Consider the following 23039-nt stretch of genomic DNA (forward strand, 5'->3'; position numbering starts at 1 on the left):
TTTATTCTGTGGGTCAATATGAATAAAATGATACCCATGGCTAGATACTTTTATATTTTTGTACCGCTTAAAAAAAAAATCTAAAACTTTTTGTACAAAATCAGTAATCTAAAAATCGCCCTATTTTGACCACCTATAACTTTTTCATTTTTACGTATATAGGGCGGTATGAGGGCTCATTTTTTGTGCCGTCATCTGTACTTTTTATCGATACCACATTTGCATATATAAAACTTTTAGATAATTTTTTATTAATTTTGTTTCAATAAAATGTGACAAAAAAGCAGCATTTTTGGACTTTTTTTTATTTTTTACGTTTACGCAATTCACCGTACGGGGTCATTAACATTATATTTTGATAGTTCGGACATTTACGCATGCGGCAATACCAAATATGTTTATAAAAAAAAAATTACACTTTTTAGGGGTAAAATGGGAAAAACGGACAATTTTCATTTTTATTGGGGGAGGGGATTTTTACATATTTATTCAACTTTTATTCAACTTTTTATTTTATTTTTTTACACTTTTTATGTCCCCATAGGGAACTATATATAGCAACCCTTTGATTGCTAATACTGTGCAGTGCTATGCATAGGACACAGCACTGCTCAGTATTATTGGTGATCTTCTGCTCTGGTCTGTTCGATCTCAGACCAGAGCAGAAGACCCCCGGAGATGGCCGAAGCCAGGTGAGGGGACCTCTGGCCGCCATGCTGGATGATCGGATCGCCGTGGCACCGCAATGCCGTGATCTGTATTGATCACGGCATCTGAGGGGTTAATGGCGGACATCCGCGCAATCGCGGATGTCGGCCATTATGGGCGGGTCCCCGGCTGCTGCTAGCAGCCAGGACCTGCCGTCTATGACACGAGCACCGTTCCAATGCTCGCAGTCATAAACAGGACGTAAATGTACGTCCTGGTGCGGGAAGATGTGAATTAAACTTTGGACTTTTAACCACACTTTTTTTGGGAGCTGGATCCTGTTTCTTTTTGTCAAGTATTGTCCGCTCCAAGAATGCGGTTGGATGTTAATCTGTGCTTCCTTCAAACACCTGCAGTCTGGTTTTTTTCTATTTTGACTTTTTTTTTGCTTACAGATTCTAGAGGACACTGCTAAATGCAGAATCCGTCTCAGTTTCCTAGTGGAAATTCAGCGCTGAATTTCTGTAGTTTGAACATATCGAAGAAGGATTTATGTGTATTATGAAGCAAGAGGTGGAGGAGGATTATCTGATGCTCAAACAGAACAAAGAAATAGAAACCAGGAAAAAAAGCTATCGTAGGAGTAAACCTAGTAAAACAATAGTCATGAATGACAGGAGACGACCAGGCGGTAGGTGGCTAGGTAAGAAACATTTGGCCGCCATTTTAACTCATCGAACCCCCACAATGAGGGGACGCAAAGTCTATGAAGGGAGCACAGCTCTGTCACTGGCTTTATAGATCTAAACACGTTGCGATATACATGTACATCGCTGTATGCTAATTACCATACTGCAGCGAAGTACATGTATGTCACGTGTCCTCTAGGGGTTAACAGAATACACAGAAATACATCTCTATAAAAATCCTCAAAAAAGTACACACAGAGGGGAAAGATTTATCAAAACCTTAGCACAGGAAAAGTTGACCAGTTGCCCATAGCAACCAGATTGCTTCTTTCATTTCAAAAACGCCTCTAAAAGAACCCATCTGACTGGTTGCTATGGCCAACTTTTCCTCTGCACAGGTTTTGAAAAATCTCCCTGTGTCTTCCTTAACTTAGACATCTGATGGGTTTAGAGTAGACCTAAGGAGTAAGTAAATTATTTAGTTTAATTGTTCAACATTTTACTTACGTCCTTTTAAATGAGGTGGTTATTAAAAAAGACAGCACAGCAAAACATTCATGTATATATTGAAAATTTATTAGTTTTAGTACCAATTCTGGTTACAAATTTGTGTCTAGCAAGGTGGCTCCCTCCCATGTAGAAAACTGTTGAACTTTAGCTGTCCTGCCAATAAAATTATTTTAAACATTTTTCTATGGCAGTCAGTTCAGTTGTATGTATAATAATTCAATATAGTGTTCATTCTATCCTCCATGCTACTGTCACACCATACTGCCTTTTCTTTGCATGGGCAAGACTTCTTTTACAGTGACAGATTACAGTCAGATATTAGCACATCGAGTTGTTTGGTACATCAAGTTTAACCTATAACCCTACTATGTTGATCCAGGAATAGGCAAAAAACATTTATGGAAGCAGATGCCAATTGCCCCATACCAAGTGGAAAAAATCCCTCCCAACTCCAAATATGGCAATTAGAATAAATCCCTATATCAAAGCACTACAACTAGAAATCTAATTTCCATAGCTTGTAATATTTTATTTTTCAAGAAAGGCATCCAGGTCCCTCTTGAACTTGTTTAATGAATTAAAAAGCGTTTCATCGTCTCACTGCTCTAACAGTAAAGAATCCCTATCTGTGATGATGGTAAAACCTTTTTCCTGTAGAGCAGTGGTTCCCAACCCAATATACATGTACCCCCAGGTGTTCTGTGGAGACAAGTCTTGGCCAAGATAAATCCTAATGGTGGTCTAGGCCAGATAAACGAAAAAAGGAAAAGTGAACGACTGACGAGAGAAGATGTCACTTGTGAGTAAGGCTAGGTTTCCACATAGGTTTTTCCCTGATGTTTTTTTTTCTTCTTTTTTTTAAACTGCAGTTTTTGGGCCAAAACAAAAAGTGGATTAAGCTGGAAGTATAAGTCCTTCCTTCATATTTCCCATTCCTTTTGAATACACTTCTGGTTTTAGCTCAAAAACTGCAGTGACAGTTTTCCAAAAAACACCAGAAAAAAACCTGTGGGGAAACGTAGTCTCGGGGGGCCTGGGGAGGGAAAGGATATAAGTAAAAAAATAAAAATACAAATTTTAATTAATAGCAAATTAATTACATGTCACTAATATGGGACGGTACAATTTTTGGAAATGGGCTGCCATGAGGTACTCAGGAAAAAAGGTTGGGAACCACTGCTCTAGAGAATGCCTCTTATCATGGTTACAGGCTTTGGTATAGAAAGATCTCTGTACTGTCCCTTCATATCTGTACATTATGATCAAGTCGCCTGTGTCATCTTTCTCCAAAATAAATAACCCTAAGCTAAGATAACCGGTCTTGGGACTGCAATCCACCTATTCCCTTAATAACCTTGGTCACCTTCCTCTACACCTGCTCCAGTTTTGATTTGTATAGAGGCAAAACTATGTTTTAGTCATTAGTCTTTAAGCCTCATGTTGCATCCCATAATTTTATTCACTTTGGCAGCAGCTGCCTGGCACTGGGCCCTAAAGCTGTCCACAAGTACCCCAAGTCCCCTTCAGTAGTAGTTTCACCCAGTGTTTTACTATTTACCATAAAGCCAGATATCTTTTTACCTCAGTTAATAACCTTACATTAATTCACATTAAACCTCATTTGCATTTTTTTCTGCACAAACCTCCAGGTTACCCAGATCCCTCTGTAATATTAGGTTATCCTCCTCTGTTTAGTGTCATATGCAAATATTGAAACTTTGTAATCTCTCTACAAGGTCATTTACAAACATACTAAAGAGGACCCAACACACATGAAATAAGCTGTCTGGCATGAAGGAAGGACTGCAGGTACCTATGTCCTATATGGTAGCAATGGTACAAGAGAAATGCAGAATTACATGGTACTCAATGAAATTACTGGGCCATTCCTGCAATCCTTAGGCAAGATGGATTCTCCAGATGAAAAGCTGCTCTCTATTAGATAATTATACTCTAACAGGAGATAGGAACAGGGGTTGGAGGTAGATAACAACTTAAACTATAGTTTAAACCTATATGTCCTCAATAATTTATTACTATAGGAAATCTCACATGCTCCATGGCACAACTTGAAGTATATTACAGGCAGTTCATATTTCTTAAGTTACGTCTTACATGTACTATAAGATTACTTTCTAATACTTCACAACCTTAATTTCAATCATATAATACATATGTAGTATTCATTAATAATATACTATACAACCACTCTCTTTTTATGAACTGGTACCACTGCACCCAGCCAACTGGAATGAAACCGGAGAACAACAAGGTGCTCGAAATTCAACTGGCAGGTCCATTTGATTGAAGACGCTCGATAAGCTGATCAGCCTGAACAGAAGAAGCAAACATTTTATAGGGCATTTGTCACATGTCATTCAGTATTTGAGTAAATTTCAAATAACCACCACCAACATAAAGACCATATGAACTCATAATTCTTATGATTAACTCTTTGTTGTAGACTGTAGTTTAGACTCCATAGCATGTGAGGGGTTAAAGGAAAATTATTTTCTTCAACAGAATAACAGCACAGCCCTTGGAAAATATTTTGGACTCAACACACACACAGAGGATGTTCACCCAGAAAGTCACAGATATGATACAAAAGAGTGTTTAAAGAGCAGGAAGCATTCCTAAAGCAAATAAAAGCAAACTGGTGGCATATGTTTATTTCAGGTCATGGAGAGGAAAAATTATGGAATTATCTTGTAATCTGAACCTCTAAAACAAATGCTGGCACTAAACTAAAAATGCTGCTTACAAAATAAGCTGGTAAATTTGGCTCGCTGAAAGAAAACATGGCTCCAATAAGAAAGGGAAGAATTATAAAACTAACCTGTCGGTACAGACAGGTAGTGCAGGTGACACTGATGACTACGATACTTACCTGGTCCTGCTCCATGCTGTGGTTTTCCAACTATTCTCTCCGGCTATCTTCAGCTCCAGGCCCCACTTGGAGCATGGGCAGAGCTTAATGACGTCACCGCTGCCGTTAGCCAATTGTTCCTAGTCGGCTATGTGTAAAATTTGATGTAAGTAAGAAAATGGGAAGGTAACATAAGGAAAATCTGCAGCTTCAAATACTGCAAATATACAAATCAAATACTGTACGTGTGAATAGACCCTAAAAGTGTAAAACCAACAATGAGTGTCTAAAAGGCATTGCTTGTTCCCAGTCGGCTAAGTGTAAAATTTTGTGTAAGTATAAAGAAAATTGGATGGTTACATAAGGAAAACATATGAGTAGACCACCGGGGTACCACTTTAAGACAAACCAACTGGCCAATGAAATGGACTTAATGAACTTATGGTTGCAATTAAATAAAAAAAACGGCCTATTACAAGGTTCTATTACAAGCTGATCGGTCAGCTGCTCTTTGGGAAAGTTAGAACCAGCTTAGAGAGAAACTTACAGCCTGTTCGTCCACACTAAACCCAATATATTGGGTTACATAATGGGTGAACAGCTTTAAAAACAGTTGTCACTTTGATCTGTGTAGTAGTTGCTGAGTTTCGCTGTTTATTCACTCACTGCTATTGCGCTGCTGTTTGCTATGGAGGCAGGGAGCCGGCTCATTGAGCTCCCCTCCCTCCTCAATATTCACCACCCACCCTGCCCCTATTCACTCATACTAAACCCAATATACAGGATTACATAACAGATGAACAGCTTTAAAAATAGTCGTCACTTTATTTGTGTAGTAGTTGCTGAGTTACGCTGTTTATTCACTCATTGCTTTTGCGCTGCTGTGTGCAATGCAGGCAGGGAGCCAGCTCAATGAGCTCCCTTCCATCCTCAATATTTACCACCCACCCTGCCCCTGTGATGAATATGGAAATATCTTCACTAGGCTTCCGGGGGCGAGTGCTCTGCCTCGCTACACCTGGAAGGCAGCGACTGTTTACCCCCGGCAGTCTAGTGAAAACATTTGCATCACGGGGGGAGGTTGAGTGGTGAATTTTAAGGCAGGGGAGCTTAATGAGCTGGCTCCCCGCCTCCATTGCGCACAGCAGTGCAATAGGAATGAGTGAATAAACAGTTTATCTCAGCTACTACACAGATGAAAGTAAATGACGATGTATATTGGGTTTATTGCGGGTAAACAGGCTGTCAGTTTCTATTTAATGTAAAATATTATTTATAAATGAGTGAAATTCAGGAATAATAAAAAGCTGAGGAGAAAATGTACTAACTGGGATTTTATTTGTTGAGGATTCCTTATGTTTACTCAACACTGAGGATTCCTTATGTTTACTCAACATTGAGGAAATGTTGAGAAATCCATTTTTTGCTCCTACCTGATCTAGCGAAACATACAGCATTGTTTAACCCCTTAAGGATGCAGGGTTTTTCGGTTTTTGCACTTTAGTTTTTTCCTCCTCACCTATTAAAAATCATAACCCTTTCAATTATGCACCTAAAAATTCATATGATGGCTTATTTTTTGCACCACCAATTCTACTTTGCAGGGATAGCAGTCATTTTACCCAAAAATCTACAGCGAAACGGAAAAAAAAAAATCATTGTGCGACAAAATTGAAAAAAAACAAAAAAACGCTATTTTGTAAATTTTGGGGGCTTCCGTTTCTACGCAGTGCATTTTTCAGTAAAAATGACACCTGATCTTTATTCTGTAGGTCCATACGATTAAAATGATACCCTACTTATATTGGTTTGATTTTGTCATACTTCTGGAAAAAATCATAACTACATGCACGGAAATTTATACGTTTAAAATGGTCATTTTCTGACCCCTATAACTTTTTTATTTTTCTGCGTATGGGGTGGAATGAGGGCTAATTTTTTGCGCCGTGACCTGAAGTTTTTAGCGGTACCATTTGTATTGATCGGACTTTTTGATCGCTTTTTATTCATTTTTCCATTATATAAAAAGCGACCAAAAATACGTTAATTTGGCCTTTGGATTTTTTTTCCGCGTACGCCATTGACCGTGCGGTTTAATTAATGATATCCTTTTATAGTTCGGACATTTACGCACGCGGCAATACCACATGTTTACATTTATTTTTATTTACATGGTGTTTTTTTTTATGGGAAAAGGGGGGTGACTTGAACTTTTATTAAGGAAAGGGTTAAATCACATTTATTAACTTTTTTTTGCAGTGTTATAGGGACCTATAGCACTGCACACACTGATTGCCAGCATAGCTTTGCATTGATCAGTGTTATCGGCGGTCGATTGCTCAAGCTTGCATCTCAGGTTTGGAGCAATCAATCGCCGAAGGGACATGCTGGAGGAAGGTAAGAGGACCTCCGCCCGCTTCCCAGCTGATCGGGACACAGCATTTTCACTGCGGTGGTCCCGATCAGCCGAGAAGGTTTTACTTTCGTTTTAGACGTGGTGTTCAACTTTGAACGCCACTTCTAAAGGGTTAATAGCGCGCGGCACCGCTATCGCTGCCGCGTGCTATTAGCCCCTAGTCCCGGCTTCAGATACATGCAGGGGCCGACCCGATATGACGCGGGGTCACCGCGTGACCCCACGTTATATCGCGGGAGTCGGCCAAGGACGTAAATATACGTATAAAATAGTATAATTTTCATATATCTGAGGTATAAAGTTAATGTTTACTTATTAGACAAACATTGTTTTGTATCACATATCTTTGACTTATGTATTTGCGATGAACCATGTTGGGTGAACATCCTTGAAGGTTGGGGATTCCATAATATTTGCCATAGGTTGTAGTTGGGCTACTTGAGAAAACCACAGAATATATAGATGCTTGGCAGCCAATGGAGGGAAGTGAAATATGCTGTACTGTTTGCTTTCTGTAGCAAAATATTCTTTATACCCCTTCAGACAGTGACCTGAATGTTATATTTAATTTAGTATATTTTAGAAAATATGGTTAATATTACAACCTAAGGAAAGAAATACTGTGATCTGATTGCTGCCAGTCCCCTTTCCAGGTGTCAGCTTTGTTCCAATACAGCTTGGAGCTGGACAACACAACGGATATGCCGTATGTATCAGCGTATATACGCACTGGCGTATAACACGCACCCTCATTTTAACAGGAAAATCTGAGTAAAAAAAAATAAATGTAAATTAATGACTTAAAGCTCTGAACTAAATGCCTCATCATCCCCCAACTTTGAATCCCCCTGCTCCTCAGTTTGGTCCCCCCAGTGCCACATCATCCCTCCCCCTTTATCAGCCCTTGTGCCACATTTAACCCCCCTGATGTGTGACTTATTATTTTCCCTTTGTGTCTCCTTTCCCCTGCGATTCCCCCTGCCTCATCATTCCCCCCATTATCCTCCCTGCTCATTATTCTCCACCACTCCCTGCTTTTTATATTTCTTTTATATTCCGTTAGCTGGCCGCGCTACGGCAGGCTCAGGTCAGACGACCGGGTCCTCGGGCTGTGCAGCCAGTAAAGAATGACGACTGATGTCTCCTGCCGGCTACTCTGCACAGAGTCAGGGACGTCACTCATCATTACCTGCAGCCGCCACTGATCAGAGTGGCCGCAGCGCTGGCTGCTTGTTAGAGTCCAGCAGTCCGGCCGCGGCCACTTTAGAACAATCACCAGCGGCAGCTGCAGGGAATGATGAGTGAGGTCCTTGACGCCGCACAGTTTTTGCCTCAAATTTAAGTTTTAAAAGTGCGTGTTATACGCCAATAAATACGGTACTACCTAAGGACTGCAGTCTTGTATATGTAGTTGCTTCTGATTCCTTAGTTGGAATTTTACACATAGCTATTTCTTTTGCAAAGAAAACACATTGGAGCACCACTACTAAACTGGCCAGCAGTATACCCCATGGAGTTTTAATGCAGGTTTGTAACCTGCTTAGATTAAATTCATTTTACTGTATAAACCCATTGGACAGTCAATACACATATACACTCTAACATCAAAATAATGTACAGGTGTGGTATTTACCGTGATAAACCAGTATGAATTCAGTCTGTAAACCGCTCGAGAGAGAAATCCCAGCTGGCTGGCTGGAGCCAGAACATGAAGATGTAGATGGGATATTGAGCAGAATGGAGGCCAGTGGAAACCCATCCTGACAATAAAAAGGGGAAAAATCAATATGCATTTGACCACAGCAAAGACTGAGACGCTGCACTTAGAAAGGAATGCAGGGAATAGCAGATGATTTCCAGCACAACCCTACTTAAAGGGGTACTCCGGTGGAAAACTGGTGCCAGAAAGTTAAACAGATTTGTAAATTACTTCTATTAAAAAATCTCAATCCAGTACTTATTAGCTACTGAATACTACAGAGGAAATTATTTTCATTTGGAACACAGTGCTCTCTGCTGACATCTCTGTCCATTTTAAGAACTGTCCAGAGTAGGAGAAAATCCCCATAGCAAACATATGCTGTTCTGGACAGTTCCTAAAATGTACAGAGATGTCAGCAGAGAGCACTGGGCTTGTGATGTCAGCAGACAGCTCTGTGTTCCAAATGAAAAGAATTTCCTCTGTAGTATTAAGCAGCTAATACGTACTGGAAGGATTAAGATTTTTTAATAAAAGTCATTTACAAATCCGTTCAACTTTCTAGCACCAGTTGATTTAAAGAAAAAAAGTTTTCCACCCGAGTACCCCTTTAACCCTTATGTAGAAAAGTAGTAATATTGGTCCAGCCCGTGTGTTAGGTAGTTTAGCACATGATCAAAAAGCATTGCAGGCATTCTGTTCATGTGCAGTCCTAATGGCTAGGAAGAATTCCAGCAATACAGTTACTTTTATCGATCTACATGGTGCGTGCTGTTTCAATAAACCTTAATGAGCAAGCAATATTTATACAAAGAAGTAAACCTCAAATTACCTTATATCCTCCAGATCTGTTACATTGTTTTTCTGAAGCACATTCTTTCCTACTTCCATCATATTTTGAACTACATGAAAAAGATAAGAAGAAGCAGCTAGATCTCATGTAAGGAAACACATTAGATACTATTGAGCCCATCTGGTACTGCACTGAGGCTCCATTAGGTGCTGTAATGATAGAGCTATTCTACTCTAGAAACAAAAGGCTCCATACAAACATCATCACATGTAGTGTGTCCCATCTGTACTTAAATGGGCACTGTCATATGCAAAAAATGTTATGTTGTACACCTTGACAAAACATTAACCTTTCTTATATACTTCATAAGAAAATGTTATTTCCTTTTTACAGAATTCATGGCTTATAAAATCATGGCTTTGTCCAAGCTAAAGCACAGGCATGAACAAAGTCCAGCACTCTTCTGTGTCTGATAGCACTCCTCTGTGCTCTCTCTCCTGTCTGATAGCACTCCTCTGTGCTCTCTCTCCTGTCTGATAGCACTCCTCTGTGCTCTCTCTCCTGTCTGATAGCACTCCTCTGTGCTCTCTCTCCTGTCTGATAGCACTCCTCTGTGCTCTCTCTCCTGTCTGATAGCACTCCTCTGTGCTCTCTCTCCTGTCTGATAGCACTCCTCTGTGCTCTCTCTCCTGTCTGATAGCACTCCTCTGTGCTCTCTCTCCTGTCTGATAGCACTCCTCTGTGCTCTCTCTCCTGTCTGATAGCACTCCTCTGTGCTCTCTCTCCTGTCTGATAGCACTCCTCTGTGCTCTCTCTCCTGTCTGATAGCACTCCTCTGTGCTCTCTCTCCTGTCTGATAGCACTCCTCTGTGCTCTCTCTCCTGTCTGATAGCACTCCTCTGTGCTCTCTCTCCTGTCTGATAGCACTCCTCTGTGCTCTCTCTCCTGTCTGATAGCACTCCTCTGTGCTCTCTCTCCTGTCTGATAGCACTCCTCTGTGCTCTCTCTCCTGTCTGATAGCACTCCTCTGTGCTCTCTCTCCTGTCTGATAGCACTCCTCTGTGCTCTCTCTCCTGTCTGATAGCACTCCTCTGTGCTCTCTCTCCTGTCTGATAGCACTCCTCTGTGCTCTCTCTCCTGTCTGATAGCACTCCTCTGTGCTCTCTTTCCTGTCTGATAGCACTCCTCTGTGCTCTCTCTCCTGTCTGATAATACTCCTCTGTGCTCTCTCTTCTGTCTGATAATACTCCTCTGTGCTCTCTCTCCTGTCTGATAGTACTCCTCTGTGCTCTCTCCTTTCTGATAGTACTCCTCTGTGCTCTCTCCTGTCTGATAGTACTCCTCTGTGCTCTCTCTCCTGTCTGATAGCACTCCTCTGTGCTCTCTCCTGTCTGATTGGACTCCTCTGTGCTCTCTCCGGTCTGATAGTACTCCTCTGTGCTCTCTCCTTTCTGATAGTACTCCTCTGTGCTCTCTCTCCTGTCTGATAGCACTCCTCTGTGCTCTCTCTCCTGTCTGATAATACTCCTCTGTGCTCTCTCTTCTGTCTGATAATACTCCTCTGTGCTCTCTCTCCTGTCTGATAGTACTCCTCTGTGCTCTCTCCTTTCTGATAGTACTCCTCTGTGCTCTCTCCTGTCTGATAGTACTCCTCTGTGCTCTCTCTCCTGTCTGATAGCACTCCTCTGTGCTCTCTCCTGTCTGATTGGACTCCTCTGTGCTCTCTCCGGTCTGATAGTACTCCTCTGGGCTCTCTCCTGTCTGATAGGACTCCTCTGTGCTCTCTCCTGTCTGATAGCACTCCTCTGTGCTCTCTCTCCTGTCTGACAGCACTCCTCTGTGCTCTCTCCTGTCTGACAGCACTCCTCTGTGCTCTCTCCTGTCTGACAGCACTCCTCTGTGCTCTCTCTCCTGTCTGACAGGACTCCTCCGTGCTCTCTCTCCTGTCTGACAGCACTCCTCCGTGCTCTCTCTCCTGTCCTATCAGACACAGAGGAGAGCACAGAGGAGTGCTGGTCCACCCTCATTTACTGGACTTTGTCCATTCAGCTTGGACAAAGCCGTGATTTTATAAGCCATGATTTCTATAAAAAGGAAATAAAATTTAGGTTAATGTTTTGCAAAGATGTACATTATATAAAAAGTTTTTCAATCTGATAGTGTCCATTTAAATAACCCATGTAAAATTACAAGCATACAGATAAACAAGGAAAGTATCATACACTAGAATGCAATTAGAACAGAGCAATAATACTGTGGTGTGTCAGCTATGGGACACTTGCCTATATAATCTTTTGGCCAACTGTTCCGTTATTTTTTATAGAGTAATGGTCACACTAGCTTAATATGTATTCAGGATGCATCAGAGATACTATGATCATTTTGGCAATACACTTGATATGACTTAACATATTTCAGTGTCCACTTTTAGCTGACTGTCCAGACTAAAGTGTCCATACATAGGTCAAACATTTCTCTCTGCCAATTCCCACCATGTACATGCACTCAAAGTACTGTGACTTGGAGAAGGGTGTTAACCCGATAACGACCATGGACGAGTATAGACGTCCAGGTTGGCGGGCGTTCCCGCACCTGGACGTCTATACTCGTCCATTCTTCTCGTGGGTGCTGCCCAGTGCACCCACGAGATCGCGGCAGGGACTCGGCTGTAACACACAGCCGGGACCCTGCTGCACTGCCAGGACCGAAGTAAACTTCAGACCCGGCAGTTTTAAGCCTTACAGCCGCGGTCGGAAGTGACCGCGGGCTGTAAGTGTTATGACAGAGGGAGGGAGCTCCCTCTGTCTCCTCTGCAGCACCCCGCATCGCGATCGCGGGGTGCTGCGTGTAATACACGGCTGGCCGGGGCCTGCCGCACTGCCGGGAGTGAAGTTCACTTCACTCCCGACAGTTTAACCCTTACAGCCGCGGTCAGAAGTGACCGCGCGCTGTAAGGAGTTTTGACAGAGGGAGGGGGCTCCCTCTGTCTCTCCTGCAGCACCCCGGAGCATCGCGGGGTGCTGCTGCATACCTGGGCAGCCGGGGGTCCTACAAAGACCCCCAGGTCTGCCCTGGGTATTGCCTGCTAGTGAAATATGCTGCCTGCTAGTGAAAACTGGCAGGCAGCATATAACTGCAATGCTTTGGAATACTAAGTATTCCAAAGCATTAAAAAGTAAAAAAATAAATAAATAAAATAAAAGTGTAAAAATAAATAAAAATGTAATAAAAGTGTAAAAAAAATATATATATTAAAAATACATTTATTAAATGAATGTAATAAAAAAAAGCATAATGTGTAGGATCGCATTGGCGGACATCCGCAGCATGTAATATGCTGCGGATGTCCACCACGTGATCCTACACATTATGCAGCAGTCACGGTAATGAGCTCGCTGCTGCGGCTGGGTAGCTTTGTGCGTCCACTCATAGCGGCGGATTTTCCGCCAGCAGTCATGAGCGGACACACTGAGCTACCCAGCCGCAGCAGTAATGGATATATTCGCCATGAGCGGGTGCTTATTCCCACAACATGGCGGATATATCCATCAGGAGCCTTAACTGTCACAGACAGACGCGTTATACTGCCAGCCGACCAAGGACCAATCAGAGAGGTCCCTGGTCCAGCCAATAACTTGTAGGGGTGCGGTATATAAATGGGGTCACTTGTGGGGGTGGGGGTACTTTTCTGCCCTGAAAGCCAAATGGCGCTCCTCTCCTTCTGAGTCCTACCACGCGGCCAAGGAACCATATATGGCCAAAGCGGGGGTATTTTCGAACATGGGACAAGCAGCTAAATAAAATATAGGGTGAATTTCTTTCAATATCAGAAGTGATGTACAAAAAATATGCCCCCCAAATGATGCATTTGTGAAAAATTGCAATTTTCGAATTTTTAACACTGACTTTGTAATAATTCCTGCCAAAAAACTATGGTGTTAAAATACTCACTGTACCCCCTAGCGAATACCTTGAGGGGTCTAGTTTTTAAAATGGGGTCATTTGGGGGGTGTTCCTATGTTCTACTACCTTTTAATTTCTGCAAACCTTGCATAGCACATAAAAAAAGATGTACTTTTCATATTTTCAAAATTTCAAGTTAAATTGTTAGGGTTCTAACTAATTTAAAATGTTAATTAAAAACTAAAAAATGACATCAAAATAAAGTAGACATCTGAAAGTATAAGTTTCATAAACTATTTGGTCAGTAAGTATAAATATATGCAACCAATTAGTGTTAAAATAGCAAAAAATCTTAATTTTTTGTAAAAATTTCATGATTTTTTGCATTGTAAAAAAAAACTCCAAATGATATCGGCTTACTTTTACTATGTACATGAAGGACAACTTGTGACAAAAAAACAATGTCAGAATTATCGTGATTGGCAAAACCTTACCAGAGTTATTCTCTAAAAAAGACAGACTTCCCCGATTTGAAAAAACAGGCCTGGTCTTTCAGGGGCGTACAGGTTTATTTGCATTGGTCCTTAAGGGGTTAAGCTATCACCATAAGAGCCTGTCAGCAGGTTATCTCTCCAAGAAAAAAAGAATCAGGCAGTTTAAATCCAACATGCCCCCATACACCTTAGATTGTCGCTAGTTTTGTCTAACACATATGATGATGTTGCGTCTATGGAGGACAATGGTCTTACCAGACTGGAATTGTCCTCTAACTGACAGAATGTCACTTTCACAAATCATTACATATCTCCATCTAGAGCTGAGCGGTATGACCAAATATGTGTATCACAGTATTTTTGTAACTTATGGCGGTTCCACGGTATATAACGGTATTTCTTTCACCACCACCCCCCCCAATCATGTTACCCGCCAGCGCTGTTCTGCTCCCCCCCAATCATGTTACCCGCCAGCGCTGTTCTGCTCCCCCCCCCAATCATGTTACCCGCCAGCGCTGTTCTGCTCCCCCCCAATCATGTGACCCGCCAGCGCTGTTCTGCTACCCCCCCAATCATGTTATCCGCCAGCGCTGTTCTGCTACCCCCCCCCAATCATGTTACCCGCCAGCGCTGTTCTGCTCCCCCCCAATCATGTGACCCGCCAGCACTGTTCTGCTACCCCCCCAATCATGTTACCCGCCAGCGCTGTTCTGCTCCCCCCCAATCATGTGACCCGCCAGCGCTGTTCTGCTACCCCCCCAATCATGTTATCCGCCAGCGCTGTTCTGCTACACTCCCCCCAATCATGTTACTCGCCAGAGGTGTTCTGCTCCCCCCCCAATTAATTATCAGCCCAGCAGGGTACTACTCACATGTGTCACCCGCAAGCACTGCCCTCCTCCTCCTTGTTGGGGGCTGCCGGCGCTGGAACTCTATACTGTACGCCAGTGGTCTCCAACCTGTGGACCTCCAGATGTTGCAAAACTACAACTCCCAGCATGCCCGGACAGCCAGCGGCTGTCCGGGCATGCTGGGAGTTATAGTTTTGCAACAGCTGGAGGTCTGCAGGTTTGAGACCACTGCTGTACGCTGTATCCCTATGCCTGGGATGCAAAAGATAAAGAAAATAAACTTTAACTTACCTGTCCGGAACCAGGAAGATTGAAAAAAAGTTTTGGGTGAGATTATTGGCAAAGAACAGAGGGGATTATTGATGGGGAGGAGCACGTTTGGAAACATACACAGGACATTTCTTAATATTCAAACACATGGGGGGGATCCCCGCTCCATCCTGTCTTTGAACGCTTACAAAGCGTTTGACAGGGTGGAGTGGGGATTCCTGTTTGGGGTGTTGGAGAAGTTTAATTTGGGCACTGGGCTGATAATTAATTGGGGGGGAGCAGAACAGCGCTGGCGGGTCACATATGATTAGTTCCCCGATGTGGGGACAGCGCTGCGCTGGGCTGATATTTCATTCCCGAGGGGGGAGGGGCCCAACCGGAATTGCGGTATGGGAAAAATTCATATAATGCAGCCCGAAAATTTCGGCATTCGGTATGAACCGGTATACCGCCCAGCCCCATCTCCATCCAACCCATCTGCCTCACCTAACTGCACATGATCACTTGTTAAGGTTTTGCAGTTTCCTATGTGTTTCTTGGGTACAACCAGGTAGTGAAAAGGTGCTCCAGGTCTTATGTCTTTAAAGCAGGCCAGCTCCTCCTGTGAACAAAAACAAGGTTATTGTTATACACTGCCCAGAAAATATGCGTTTGCACAGTCATCATCACTGTTAGTTTACTGCACATCCAGTCTGACTCGAGGTCTCCCATTACGCCTGCGCCATCATCTGGATACACCAGGTGTTTAATATCCATTCTATTCTATTCCTCTTGTCATATCAATTCACTTTGTCCTTGATTGTATTGTTTCCAAAATTCGCCTAGTTTGGCTTATTTTATGGTGTTTTATTTTATTTTACTTTTCCCCCAACTCTGTTTGTATCCATTGGTTCTGGTTCGACTGGTACAGTGTTTGAACCCGGAAGCATATCAGTTTGATGTTATAAAACTACACGTGCTGTCTATTTTATTATTGCCTGAGGAAGAGCCCGGTCTGGGCTAGAAACGCTTATTTTAATATTGTGTCGCATCTTTTAAGATACACATTTTACCAAGTCCAGAGGTCTGCCCCCCCCATGGATGTTCCATTTTTCAAGGTTATCCCGACCCTACTTCATTCCTACTTTACACTGGACTCTCCTGCAGAATATCTGGAGGAACCGGGAGGCTGCGACCGATCACCACCTACTACAAGTCATCATAGATGTTATGCTCTCAGCATAACATCCCAAGGTAAGGGTCCAACCTGTTGGCCCTGTTATGCAATATACTTTCTTATACTGCTGGTTTTATCTGCACGAGGTGCGCACCGGCCTTTTCTCCCCTTTTTGTTTCTACTTCAAAAAAATAACGGGAACACTTAAACAACACAATGTAACTCCAAGTCAATCACACTTCTGTGAGATCACACTGTCCACTCAGGAAGCAACACTGATTGATAATCAATTTCACATGTTGTTGTGCAAATGGAACAGACAACAGGTGGAAATTCTAGGCTATTAGCAAGACACCCCAATAAAGGAGTGATTCTGCAGGTGGTGACCACAGACCACTTCTCAGTTCCTATGCTTCCTGGCTGATGTTTTGGTCACTTTTGAATGCTGGCGGTGCTTTCACTCTAGTGGTAGCATGAGATTGAGTCTACAACCCACACAAGTGGCTCAGGTAGTGCAGCTCATCCAGGATGGCACATCAATGCGAGCTGTGGCAAGAAGGTTTGCTGTGTTTGTCAGCATAGTGTCCAGAGCATGGAGGCGCTACCAGGAGACAGGCCAGTACATCAGGAGACGTGGAGGAGGCCGTAGGAGGGCAACAACCCAGCAGCAGGACCGCTACCTCTGCCTTTTTGCAAGGAGGAGGAGCAGGAGGAGCACTGTCAGAGCCCTGCAAAATGACCTCCAGCGGGCCACAAATGTGCATGTGTCCACTCAAACGGTCAGAAACAGGCTCCATGAGGGTGGTATGAGGGCCCGACGTCCACAGGTGGGGGTTGTGCTTACAGCCCAACACCGTGCAGGATGTTTGGCATTTGCCTGATAACAACAAGATTGGCAAATTCGCCACTGGCGCCCTGTGCTCTTTACAGGTGAAAGCAGGTTCACACTGAGCACATGTGAGAGACGTGACAGAGTCTGGAGACGCTGTGGAGAACGTTCTGCTGCCTGCAACATCCTCCAGCATGACCGGTTTGGTGGTGGGTCAGTAATGGTGTGGGGTGGCACAGCCCTCCATATGCTTGCCATAGGTAGCCTGACTGCCATTAGGTACCGAGATGAGATCCCTAGACCCCTTGTGAGACCATATGCTGGTGCAGTTTTCTCTGGGTTCCTCCTAATGCAAGACAATGCTACCTCATCAGGAGCATTCCCAGGTATTTTAAGGAGGTCCTACGGGCATGTGGAGGCTACACACACTACTGAGCCTCGTTTTGACTTGTTTTAAGGATAATACATCAAAGTTGGATCAGCCTGTAGTGTGGTTTTCCACTTTGATTTTGAGTGTGACTCCATATCCAAACCTCCATGGGTTGATAAATTAGATTTCCATTCAAGTCTTCAAGTCCATTCCAATCCAAGATTTGTGTGATTTTGTTGTCAGCGCAATCATCTATGTAAAGACGAAAGTATTTCATACCATTAGTTCATTCATTTAGATCTAGGATGTGTTATCTTAGTGTTCCCTTTATTTTTTTGAGCAGCGTATTTAGTCTCTGTGCTGCATAATTCATCAGGGATTTTAACCAAGGATGTAATGGGGTTGGATTTCAGGAGTCTAATGTTCTACTTCAGAAACTGTGCCACAATTGTGCATGGGTAGTGTATGGTACTGCAGCTCAGTTCAAGTTAAGGGGGTTATCCAGGATAAAAAAAAAAAAAAAACATCTTTCTTCCAGAAACAGCACCGCTGGTCTTGTCAGTGGCACTGCAATGCTTTTTTGTAAGAGCAATTATATTTTTCTAACCATGGATATCACCTTTATGAGACCCAGCCTATGGGTGAAATAAATGATAAATTCCAAATACCATGTATGGGTGGGTTCCTCTGGGTACTCTGGTTTCCTCCACAAAAAATATTGATCTTAGATTGTGTGTCCCAAAACCTAGACAGCACACACCTGCAAAAACATTTCCATTACAACACTGGGGCTTCAGGCAACAGGTAAAGGCAAAAAGCAGTGAACTCCACCAGAAGTAGGTAAGCGGCAAGCAGTGTCACTATTCGGCTTGGATTTTACTTTTGGAGACCTGCCACTGCAGTTGAGCCAAAGCCAGAAGTGGATCCATGAGAAAGGAGAAGCCCTTCTTGTATATTTCACATTCCTCTTGAATACACTTCTGGTTCTGGCTTAGAAAAGAAAAAAAACCTGCAAGGTGGAATCTCAGCTTCATGATGTAAGGTTGGCATGGTTGATGGATAAAGCAGCTGCATTCACATCTGTTCTGTGCATCCCGCAGCCAGGACCAAAACTCCCTCCTGCCGTATCCCTGCCATACCCCATTCATTTCAATAAATCAACCAGTCAGCTAGTGACTCCGGTCGACCAATTTTCCGACCATATCGTTTTTTTGAATCGGACTGAAAAATGCAGAAGATAACTGTTTTCAGTCATGGTCAAAAGCCGGATGTGGTCAGAAAATGAGTTGACTGGAGTCACTAGCTGACTGGTTGACTTACTGAAATGAATGGGGTATGGCTAGGGTCTGGCAGGAGGTTTTTTTTTTTTTTTAACTCTTGCGCCATATCCTGTTGAACAAAAAGAGGCGTAAATACACCCTTAACCCCTTAAGGACCAAGGATGTACCGGTACGTCCTGAGTCCTCTCCCTTACTAGAAAGCAGGGGCCACAGCGCTATTAACCCTTTAGACGCGGCGTTCAAAGTTGAACGCTGTGTCTAAAGTGAAAGTAAACCAATGTCGGTTAGCTCAGGGAGCTGTTCAGGATCGCTGCGGTGAAATCGCGGCATCCCGAACAGCTGTAGGACAGCAGGAGGGTCCCTTTACCTGCCTCCTGTTGTCCAATCGCCGAATGACTGCTCAGTGCCTGAGATCCAGGCATGAGCAGTCACGCGGCAGAATCATTGATCAATGGTTTCCTATGAGAAACCATTGATCAATGTAAAAGATCAGTGTATGCAGTGTTATAGCCCCCTATGGGAGCTATAACATTGCATAAAGAAGTGAAAAAAAAATTGTGTTTTTCTTCAATTTTGTCGCACAATGATTTTTTTTTTTCCGTTTCATCGTAGATTTTTGGGTAAAATGACTGATTTCATTACAAAGTAGAATTGGTGGTGCAAAAAATAAGCCATCATATGGATTTTTAGGTGCAAAACTTAAAGTTATGATTTTTTAAAAGGTAAGGAGGAAAAAATGAAAGTGCAAAAATGGAAAAACCCCTGGTACTTAAGGGGTTAAGGAGAAGTATTGAGTAGAAAAAAAAAAAAAGGATCTCCTATCCAAAGGATAGGGGATAAGTGTTAGTTAGCAGGGAAGGGTGGTGGTGGGGGTGTCCGACCACCGGAACCCCTGCGATCTCCTGCACGGAACGAGATGACCCCAGCAAGAAGCGTCGATGACATGTCCCCTTCATGTACCACTTTTCCCAGAGATATACAAGGAGGGGACACGTCATCGCCGCTTCTTGCGGGGGTCATCACGTTCCGTGCAGGAGATCTCCGACTCTCCTATAAAGATACTTTCCCATAGAGATACATGGACCCATTTCCAGGGAGAGCCGGGGTCCCATGCAGGAGCGATTGGACCCCCGCAATCTAAAACTTATCTCCTACCCTTTGGATAGGATGTAGGTTTTTTCTGCATGATAGTTCTGTCATTAGTTTTATGCTGCTAGCTGTTATTCTGATATGTCCCAGATCCCACCTCTGCTTGCTGTGATGTGTGGACCCTGCAGAATCTAGCCTCCTGTCACAGGAACCAGAGGTGGGGGCCATGAGATTTTGGAACGACAGCTGCAGGGGACTGGGGCAGGTGAGTATAGATTTTGTTTTACGCTTATTCATTTATTTTTCTAGTGCTGGAATAACCCTTAACAGCCCTTACCCTGGATCTAGTAACAGCTCCCCTATTCTCTATTATGTAGTGACCCCTTTTTTAGGCTGTGTTCACACGTGTTTTTTTGAGGTACATTTTGGGGCATAAAATGCTCATCTTATGAATCAAAATACTATTTTACATCCAAAAGTTTTTTCCTCATTTTTATGGCTGTAAGAAAACACGGCATATGCATTTTGGACGCAATACGTTCGCTTTACGCATGTTTGACACATTTTTGTAGAAACATACTAAACGATTGCTACCACAGACCTGATTTTTTATTTTTTTTTTAACCCCTTAAGGACCAAGGACGTACCGGTACGTCCTTGGTCCTGCTCTTCTGATATAACGCGGGGTTACACAGTAACCCCGCGTCATATCATGGCGGGCCCGGCGTCATAGTGAAGCCGGGACCCGCCTCTAATAGCGTGCAGCGCCGATCACGGCGCCGCGCGCTATTAACCCTTTAGCCGCACGGCTCAGCTTTGAGCGCGCGGCTAAAGGGTTAATAGCGCGCGGCGCCGCGCGCTATTAGAGGCGGGTCCCGGCTTCACTATGACGTGAAAGTGAAAGTTCCCGGCTAGCTCAGTCGGGCTGTTCGGGATAGCCGCGGCTAATCGCGGCATCCCGAACAGCTGACAGGACAGTGGGAGGTCCCCTTCCTGCCTCCTCGCTGTCCGATCGCCGAATGACTGCTCAGTGCCTGAGATCCAGGCATGAGCAGTCATGCGGCAGAATCATTGATCACTGGTTTCTTATGAGAAACCAGTGATCAGCATAGAAGATCAGTGTGTGCAGTGTTATAGGTCCCTATGGGACCTATAACACTGCAAAAAAAAAAAGTGAAAAAAAAAAGTGAATAAAGATCATTTAACTCCTCCCCTATTAAAAGTTTGAATCACCCCCCTTTTCCAATAAAAAAAAAAACACAGTGTAAATAAAAATAAACATATGTGGTATCACCGCGTGCGGAAATGTCCGAATTATAAAAATATATAATTAATTAAATCGCTCGGTCAATGGCGTGCGCACAAAAAAATTCCAAAGTCCAAAATAGTGCATTTTTGGTCACTTTTTATATCATTTAAAAATGAATAAAAAGTGATCAATAAGTCCTATCAATGCAAAAATGGTACCGTTAAAAACTTCAGATCACGGCGCAAAAATGAGCCCTCATACCGCCCCATACACGGAAAAATAAAAAAGTTATAGGGGTCAGAAGATGACAATTTTAAACGTATTAATTTTCCTGCAAGTAGTTATGATTTTTTCCAGAAGTCCGACAAAATCAAACCTATATAAGTAGGGTATCATTTTAATCGTATGGACCTACAGAATACATATCAGGTGTCATTTTTACCGAAAAATGTACTACGTAGAAACGGAAGCCCCCAAAAGTTACAAAACAGCGTTTTTTTTTTCAATTTTGTCGCACAATGATTTTTTTTCCCGCTTCACCATAGATTTTTGGGCAAAATGACTGACGTCATTACAAAGTAGAATTGGTGGCGCAAAAAATAAGCCATCATATGGATTTTTAGGTGTAAATTTGAAAGAGTTATGATTTTTTAAAGGCAAGGAGCAAAAAACGAAAATGCAAAAACGGAAAAACCTCCGGTCCTTAAGGGGTTAATAGCCAAAAAACACTCTAGAAAATAAATGTGCAAATAAGCAATAAAACAATGCTGAGGCTGCTGGTAACTGTGTGAACACAGTCCTAGTCCAAGTGATTCATGACAAGCAGCATATTGTGTGCAGTTCATCCGTTATGGACTATAGTGTCTACCTCAGGGCATTCAGGCTATGGGACTAGGTTCTGGTGACGTCACTCCTGGCCCACTTACGTCAGAGTGCAGTAGCTCGGCGTCATTCTCCTGGTTGTTGGAGATCCTGCAGAAGATGCACTTCCCGTCATAGCTGTCCTCATCCAGCGCAGACATCTCCCCCGGTACACACTGACAGCCACAGCCGCTCCCACCCGCAGCTCAGACCCCAGGCTCCACCCATTTCCCGCCCTCAGTCAGCACTTCCGGCTCCTCCTTTGACGTCACGAAAAAAGATGGCGCTGTCCTGCAGGAGCGGTGCTGCCCTGAAGAAGTACCTGCTGCTCCTGGCCCAGGAGAACTGCGAGTTCAGGCTACCGGTGAGGAGTGGGCACCTGTAGGAGACACTGGCATCAAGGGGTGCCCCGCACATTGAGCTCAGTCATTTCACATCACAATGCAGTGTTTCCCAAGTAGGGTGCCTCCAGCTGTTGCAGAACTACAACTCCCAGCATGCCAGGACAGCCGAAGGCTGTCCGGGCATGCTGGGAGTTGTAGTTTTGCAACAGCTGTAGACACCCTGGTTGGGAAACACTGTCATAATGTATCAGGCAGCTGTCTAATAGGGATTGGATTTCGTTTCCGCTACATTTTCAAGATCTCTTCTTGCTGTCAGTGAATATTAATTCTATGTTACACGCCTATGCAAAAAACCCTGTCAATCCTGATGACTTCTGACAGAGAGTTTGTTACAGTCTAACCCAGTTCATGTAATCCACTGGAAGGATAAGTTCACACTGCGTTACATTTCCCAATGTATTTTCATCCATAATCCACATTGTCATGCAACTTTTTTTCTTTGACAATTTAGCGAAATGCTGGTGTAAAATACATTGGGCATCCTCGCTGGCTGCTCGGACAAAAGGGCAGATGTATTGAGTAGATTTGTGAGGTCTCAGCAGTTGTCACCCCCAGACATGTCTCATTTACATATCTACATCCCTCCTGTCAGGACAGGAGCCGGGCTGTGCACATCTAAGTCCCTCCTGTCATGACAGGAGCAGGGCTGTGCACATCTA

The 23039-nt window shown here is 43.3% G+C and overlaps 2 protein-coding genes across 3 annotated transcripts in view; one reads left to right on the top strand and one right to left on the bottom strand.

Moving 5' to 3' along the window:
• Nucleotides 1-1891: 1891 nt before the first annotated feature.
• Nucleotides 1892-22275, bottom strand: HINT3 (histidine triad nucleotide binding protein 3). 2 transcript variants are annotated; one of them, XM_056566485.1, is made up of 5 exons: nt 22042-22269; nt 15629-15743; nt 9664-9733; nt 8766-8892; nt 1892-4178 (listed from the first exon to the last, which is right to left on the bottom strand). In XM_056566485.1, the coding sequence occupies exons 1-5, from the start codon at nt 22135-22137 to the stop codon at nt 4131-4133; spliced, it is 456 nt and encodes a 151-aa protein (XP_056422460.1). In that variant the 5' UTR covers nt 22138-22269; the 3' UTR covers nt 1892-4130. The 2 variants fall into 2 exon arrangements, with proteins under 2 accessions (XP_056422460.1, XP_056422459.1); XM_056566484.1 differs by lacking the exon at nt 1892-4178 and adding an exon at nt 4717-4864 and having other exon boundaries at nt 22042-22275.
• The window catches only part of TRMT11 (tRNA methyltransferase 11 homolog), a 72188-nt gene continuing 71269 nt past the window's right edge, over nt 22121-23039 (top strand). Inside the window, exon 1 of the mRNA XM_056566482.1 lies at nt 22121-22340. Coding sequence (XP_056422457.1) covers nt 22257-22340 — 84 coding nt within the window. The 5' untranslated portion in view covers nt 22121-22256. The remainder of the gene's footprint in view (nt 22341-23039) is intronic.

The sequence above is a fragment of the Hyla sarda genome, chromosome 3, assembly GCF_029499605.1.
Source record: "Hyla sarda isolate aHylSar1 chromosome 3, aHylSar1.hap1, whole genome shotgun sequence".
Taxonomy (NCBI): domain Eukaryota; kingdom Metazoa; phylum Chordata; class Amphibia; order Anura; family Hylidae; genus Hyla; species Hyla sarda.